The sequence below is a fragment of the Salmo trutta genome, chromosome 17 (assembly GCF_901001165.1).
Source record: "Salmo trutta chromosome 17, fSalTru1.1, whole genome shotgun sequence".
NCBI classification, from domain to species: domain Eukaryota; kingdom Metazoa; phylum Chordata; class Actinopteri; order Salmoniformes; family Salmonidae; genus Salmo; species Salmo trutta.
The window spans coordinates 1259735-1267152 of record NC_042973.1 but is presented as its reverse complement, the minus strand read 5'-3'; the positions used below and the strand labels follow the sequence as shown (position 1 = coordinate 1267152).

At 43.0% G+C, this 7418-nt stretch overlaps 1 protein-coding gene across 2 annotated transcripts; it reads left to right on the top strand.

Annotated features, from left to right (window-relative positions):
• Nucleotides 1–923: 923 nt before the first annotated feature.
• On the top strand, nucleotides 924–5801 carry nipa1 (NIPA magnesium transporter 1). 2 transcript variants are annotated; one of them, XM_029695352.1, is made up of 5 exons: nucleotides 924–1179; nucleotides 1469–1516; nucleotides 1723–1813; nucleotides 2294–2454; nucleotides 4800–5801. In XM_029695352.1, the coding sequence occupies exons 1-5, from the start codon at nucleotides 1047–1049 to the stop codon at nucleotides 5309–5311; spliced, it is 945 nt and encodes a 314-aa protein (XP_029551212.1). In that variant the 5' UTR covers nucleotides 924–1046; the 3' UTR covers nucleotides 5312–5801. The 2 variants fall into 2 exon arrangements, with proteins under 2 accessions (XP_029551212.1, XP_029551213.1); XM_029695353.1 differs by having other exon boundaries at nucleotides 1045–1179; nucleotides 1700–1813.
• Nucleotides 5802–7418: the final 1617 nt, after the last annotated feature.

Genomic DNA, 7418 nt, shown 5'->3' with positions numbered 1-7418 from the left:
CGTCCACGTTGGACCATATGATTGACAGCAAAACAGCCAAGGCATAGAAAACAGATGACGTCGCTAAATTTTAGCCTTGTCACGGGGCGTTTTCGAATTTGAAGTAGCTTAATGATTGATCTGATATCGGTGTAAGCACATAACTTTCACCTATCCATCAGCCAACAGGTACATCCCACATCGGAAATGGTATCATTATAAATGAATTGATACAGATATTGATTTGTTATCCTCTCCCCGACGTTGTAGATGTGGAGGCCTAAATGTTTAATAGACTTTTGAATTATGTGACTGATAGGTACCTGCCGGTTTGTCTTTTCACTGATATTCTCGCTTTTAAATCATCCAGAATAAAGATCAACCAATGGAGGTCCGCTATATGCAGTGATGCCAACATAGCAATTTTGTTGCTTGATTTAGCAACTTTTCAGACTACCCTGGCAAGTTTTTTTTTTTCTCCAAACGGCACCTAGCAACAAATTTAGCTACTTTTAAAAATGTATTTGGAACTTTTAGCAACTTTTGAAAAGTGACTCAAACGCTAAAATGCATTTCCTCTCTAAATGACACCAAAAACTATTTTCTGTCACAACACACTGTGCCTGGCTGCAAAAGTGCATTGTGAGTGACATCAGCAGCAGCAGTAGTACTGGTTCGGCGATGCCAAACCCAATGAATATAGTTGGTCACGAATGTTTGATCTTGAACAGAACTTTACAACATCAATCAACATGTCTACAATCAAAATTGTACAGAAAAGAGTAGGAGTCTGTACCTGAACAAAAATGTCAAATCATAGTATTATTTTTTTGGGGGGGGCCAGTCAATTTCAATAACGTTATTGTGTATACTACGTAATGACGCAGTTTTTACGTTATCACGCAATGACATCACAACGTCATTTAGCAACTTTTAGCAACAAATCAACGTGCCGCTGGCAAACGTCCCCGGAAAAATGAGTTGACAACACTGGCTATATAGTACAGTGTGTCACAAATTAAACTTAAGCCCACTATTTGTGTCATTTATGGGAAAATGTGTGATCAATGATGACTTCTGAAATTAGAGAGACTTCGCCACCGATTGCTGCTGGTATATGGATAGCTGTCATATCAAGTTTCATCAATGGATCGACGTTTGTGCTTCAGAAAAAGGGAATATTACGTTCCCGTAAAAGAGGTAGAGTTCTGGGGAAAGAATCCCAAATATAATCATGTTTTCTAGGGTCATTTGTTGGCTACAATGTTGTAATATCCTCAGACACAGTAACATTACTACTGTACAGTAAATACACCATCTCTTAATAACTTCATTCGGTTCCTCTTGACTGTTCGCGATTTTTCTGCCCCCAAAAAATTTAAAAAATAATGCTGCTTTCGTGGCATAACTAGAATTGGACATGGAAATCAGAGGGTGACTGATGTACTGTGAATAACACAAACACTGCATGTATTTCATGATTGTTTAGGTGTGTCCTATCTAAAAGATGGCGTATGGTGGAGCGGTACCCTCTCCAGTAAGTATCTGAGTTAACAGTGCCACCTGCCATTTATCAGCTGTACTACATCCTCATGTATAATTCTGTCACACACAGTATTTTCCTAATAATAATAATAAAGACATTTTACTACTATATTAATAACTATCACTACTCACCGATTGCGTTTATGTGATTGATCATATTTCATGAATTCCATTGACCTCTGAACTCCTCGGAACAAGTGATTGTGGGACAGATGGGGAACTTCTTGGCCTATAACGCAGCCCCTGCTGTGGTGGTCACACCTCTAGGAGCTCTGGGGGTGCTGTTTGGGTGAGTTATTGTTTTTGGCATGTTATCATTCAGTGTGTGACTTTTGTGTGTACAGTGATGTTTTTTACAGTACAGGAGTGTTTACAGTGATGTTTTTTACAGTACAGGAGTGTTTACAGTGATGTTTGTACAGTACAGGAGTGTTTACAGTGATGTTTGCTACAGTACAGGAGTGTTTACAGTGATGTTTGCTACAGTACAGGAGTGTTTACAGTGATGTTTGCTACAGTACAGGAGTGTTTACAGTGATGTTTGCTACAGTACAGGAGTGTTTACAGTGATGTTTGTACAGTACAGGAGTGTTTACAGTGATGTTTGTACAGTACAGGAGTGTTTACAGTGATGTTTGTACAGTACAGTGATGTTTGTACAGTGATGTTTGTACAGTACAGGGGTGGTCACAGTGATGTGATCTTTGCCTAGCTAGCTAGCTGCATGCCTCCCTGTTTTGATCATTAAAATGGTTGTTTTGTGATCCAGGGCTGTATTGGCCTCGTATCTCCTCCAGGAACAGCTGAATGTCCTGGGAAAGCTGGGCTGTGTGTTGTGTTGCTGTGGTTCTGTCGTGCTCATCATTCACTCCCCTGAATCGGAGAGCGTCACCTCTAGTCTGGAGCTGGAAGAGAGGCTTGCTGATCCAGGTGTGTGGGACCTGGACATGGTTATTACATCCCAAATGGCACCCTATTCCCTATCTAGTGCACTACTATAGACCAGAGCCCTATTCCCTATGTATTGCACTACTTTAGACCAGAGCCCTATTCCCTATATAGTGCACTACTATAGACCAGAGCCCTATTCCCTATATAGTGCACTACTTTAGACCAGAGCCCTATTCCCTATATAGTGGACTACTATAGACCAGGGCCCTATTCCCTATATAGTGCACTACTATAGACCAGAGCCCTATTCCCTATATAGTGCACTACTTTAGACCAGAGCCCTATTCCCTATATAGTGCACTACTATAGACCAGAGCCCTATTCCCTATATAGTGCACTACTATAGACCAGGGCCCTATTCCCTATATAGTGCACTACTATAGACCAGAGCCCTATTCCCTATATAGTGCACTACTTTAGACCAGAGCCCTATTCCCTATATAGTGCACTACTATAGACCAGAGACCTATTCCCTATATAGTGCACTACTTTTAACCAGAGCCCTATTCCCTATATAGTGCACTACTTTTAACCAGAGCCCTATTCCCTATATAGTGCACTACTTTTAACCAGAGCCCATAGGACCGATAGGGTGCTATTTTGGGACACTGGTCTTATATGATAGGTCCATTTCACATAGTTTCCATGTTATTTGTGTAACAGTGCATTTTAACTGTCCTCCTCAAGAATCCTTATTAATGTTGTTGAAGAGGGGTTCTTTAACTGCTTGAATGGCAGTTGTAGATTTCTGCCTAAAAAGACATACCCAAAAGTAAATATTTTTCATGAGATGGCCATAAACAATAACTAATAATGCTGCATTGTTCTAGAAAAGTCTGGGACCTTTCTGGTAAAAATAGTTATAAATTGCTGAGGTGTACTCCCTTTAGAGGACTAGTACAAATATTATGAAAAATCATACATGATTTTTTTTCCATATTCAACAAGAGTGGGGGAAATATGGCTTGAAATGATAAATGCTTTCTAAGTATAATAACGATCAAATGACTTACTGTAAGATTTCACATTTCTTATAACTGTAAAATATATATGATCATACTTAGTGACTGTATAAAATGGGCACCATTTCATATAACTGATGACAGAGAATGTTCTGCCTTGTGTCGTCTGAGATGCCCAGACACCATTCTGCATCACTCTGTTACCAAGACAAGGTGGTCTTGTTCCAATTCTACAAAATTATTTTATATTTTTTCATGTTGAGAGCTCCAAATCACAGGGAGATGTTCCTTTAGGCTCTCCCCTTTCATATTGCTAACGGGGCTCCGAGGTTCACAGCCAGAGGAAATCAATCCTTTGTTTGGATGGGCCAGGAAAAGTGACATGTCTGAGCCTGAACCGGGAGACTCCGCTCCCCGCAGGCAGCGCCTGAACCGGGAGACTCCGCTCCCCGCAGGCAGCGCCTGAACCGGGAGACTCCGCTCCCCGCAGGCAGCGCCTGAACCGGGAGACTCCGCTCCCCGCAGGCAGCGCCTGAACCGGGAGACTCCGCTCCCCGCAGGCAGCGCCTGAACCGGGAGACTCCGCTCCCCGCAGGCAGCGCCTGAACCGGGAGACTCCGCTCCCCGCAGGCAGCGCCTGAACCGGGAGACTCCGCTCCCCGCAGGCAGCGCCTGAACCGGGAGACTCCGCTCCCCGCAGGCAGCGCCTGAACCGGGAGACTCCGCTCCCCGCAGGCAGCGCCTGAACCGGGAGACTCCGCTCCCCGCAGGCAGCGCCTGAACCGGGAGACTCCGCTCCCCGCAGGCAGCGCCTGAACCGGGAGACTCCGCTCCCCGCAGGCAGCGCCTGAACCGGGAGACTCCGCTCCCCGCAGGCAGCGCCTGAACCGGGAGACTCCGCTCCCCGCAGGCAGCGCCTGAACCGGGAGACTCCGCTCCCCGCAGGCAGCGCCTGAACCGGGAGACTCCGCTCCCCGCAGGCAGCGCCTGACCCGGGAGACTCCGCTCCCCGCAGGCAGCGCCTGAACCGGGAGACTCCGCTCCCCGCAGGCAGCGCCTGAACCGGGAGACTCCGCTCCCCGCAGGCAGCGCCTGAACCGGGAGACTCCGCTCCTCGCAGGCAGCGCCTGAACCGGGAGACTCAGCACTTTTGCTGTGTGGGCTAACCACTTTGTACATTTCCGTGTACAAAGCACTCTGTGAACTCAATTGACTTTGCACCGTTCACAGAGTGCTTTGTACACAAAAATGTTAGTTTGAACCGGCCCAGAAACTGCTCAAAGTCCTCTAAGTAAGGACTTTACATCTAAGTTCAATTGAGAGTAATTCTGAGGTGTGTCTGAATGTTTTCTCTCCATGCAGTGTTCGTCACCTATTCCTTGTTGGTGGTCCTACTGCTGGTTGTGCTGATGGTGTGGGTGGCCCCAGCTCACGGTACGTCCAACATCATGGTGTACGTATCCATCTGCTCCCTCCTGGGGAGTTTCACAGTCACCAGCACTAAAGGGCTGGGCCTAGCTGCCCAGGATGCCTTCAGCGGGGGGCCTTCCAGCAGCCGAGCCCTAGGTCTCTTCCTGGGTCTACTGGGAACCCTGTCCGTCAGCGTCCTCATCCAGTTCACCTTCATCAACAAGGCTCTGGAGCACTACAGCTCTAACATGTTTGAAGCCATTTACTATGTGACCTTCACATCTACAGTCCTCACAGCTTCAGCCATCTTGTTCAGAGAGTGGACCACAGTGGGTTTAGTAGACTGTCTGGGCATGCTGTGTGGGCTAACCGTTGTGGCTGTAGGGGTCCTGCTGCTCCGCATCTCCTCAGAGGCCTCACTCACCTGGAAGCAAACTGCTAAAGGACCAGATAAAAGGGATTAATCAGAGACTTATCAGTCTCAGGGAGATTAATGCAGTGTTTATTGGTTAATTTGGGGCCAATTTTTTTTATCTTGAATTACATATATAATTGTGAATTGCATTGTATCTAATAAAATACTTGGATGTAAGTGTAAGAATCTTACTGTGGATTTGCGAACAACATATCTGTTGTGCAATATTTGTTGCTCGCCATTCTCAAGGGCTCAATGATAGGCATTATAAATATAATAAATATATAATAAAGTAGCATTGTTTCTGTTTTAATGTGCTAGATGTTTACTATTGTAACACTTGTCAGTCAGTGTCAATCCATGTGGACTGGCTGTAACTAAAGAGCCTAACTGAGGTGCCGATTGGGGGAAAAAGTCTAATTTCATTACAACTTACGACATGTGGTCAACATTGTCAGTATGTGGTCGTCTTTTATAATGAAGTGAAATTAACTCAATGATTTTTGTAATTTACAACAATAAAGGCAAAACGTGTATTCTTCTCTTGTGACGTGTTTGCAAGGCAGTTAACCTCTAACAACTGTGCCGACGACGTGGCTGTCAATTAGTCAGCCCCGTGCATCTCTCCTTCAGAGAGGGTTAAATACATTCTGTGCTGTAACTGACTCCATATTCCCCGTTCCCTTCCCTTTCACTACAGCAAGCCTTCTAAATTTGGATCAGATTATGTGGTCTAACGCGCATAACAGGTTAAGACAGCTACCCACGCGTCCTCTTTGTGAGAAACTACCAAAATAAACATTTTATTATTTTTTTTTAAGTTCTCAGTTAGTTTACTCCATGTCCAATGACCATTCTATCCATTTGTAAACCTTAGAACTATGCCTATTCATACAAGCATTGTGGGTCATTGAATTATTTAGAGTGTCATTCTAGACAGTCACAACAGTGCAGGTTGTGTGGCGGGGGAACTGGGGGACTCTGTCACGTTGGGTCTAAGGACTCGCAAAGGCTGGAGAGAAAAGTGTAACAGCATTTTGGTTGCATCTCTGCAGGTAATGTTAGATATTATTCTCACTCATTCAATAACTCTATTATATTTGGATTGGTGTTATTGCTTGGAAAATACATTGCAGCTCTGAAGAAGCACTGTTGAATATCAGAACAACTATATTTGTTGTTTTACATAAAAATACAGTATGATATGATATGATATGATATGATACAGTATGATATGATACAGTATGATATGATACAGTATGATACAGAATGATATGATACAGTATGATATGATACAGTGTGATATGATACAGTATGATACAGAATGATATGATACAGTATGATATGATACAGTATGATACAGTATGATATGATACAGTATGATATGATACAGTGTGATATGATACAGTGTGATATGATACAGTATGATATGATACAGTATGATACAGTATGATATGATACAGTATGATATGATACAGTATGATACAGTATGATATGATACAGTATGATACAGAATGATATGATACAGTATGATATGATATGATACAGTATGATATGATACAGTATGATATGATACAGTATGATATAGAATGATATGATACAGAATGATATAGAATGATATGATACAGAATGATATAGAATGATATGATACAGTATGATACAGAATGATATAGTATGATATGATACAGTATGATATGATACAGTATGATATGATACAGTATGATACAGAATGATATAGTATGATATGATACAGTATGATATGATACAGTATGATACAGTATGATTACATTTACATTTTAGTCATTTAGCAGACGCTCTTATCCAGAGCGACTTACAGTAGTGAATGCATACATTTCATACAATTTCATACATTTTTTTTTCTGTGCTGGCCCCCCGTGGGAATCGAACCCACAACCCTGGTGTTGCAAACACCATGCTCTACCAACTGAGCTACAGGGAAGGCCATGATACAGTATGATATGATACAGAATGATATGATACAGTATGATTACATTTACATTTTAGTCATTTAGCAGACGCTCTTATCCAGAGCGACTTACAGTAGTGAATGCATACATTTCATACATTTTTTTTTCTGTGCTGGCCCCCTGTGGGAATCGAACCCACAACCCTGGTGTTGGAAACACCATGCTCTA

Excerpts from the sequence above, each read along its gene's own strand:
- nipa1 (XM_029695352.1), top strand. The coding sequence starts at position 1,047 with ATGATGACTTCTGAAATTAGAGAGACTTCGCCACCGATTGCTGCTGGT. Across the intron at positions 1,180-1,468 it reads ATTACGTTCCCGTAAAAGAG|GTGTGTCCTATCTAAAAGAT; the intron begins GTAGAGTTCTGG and ends ATGATTGTTTAG. Across the intron at positions 1,814-2,293 it reads GCTCTGGGGGTGCTGTTTGG|GGCTGTATTGGCCTCGTATC; the intron begins GTGAGTTATTGT and ends TTTGTGATCCAG.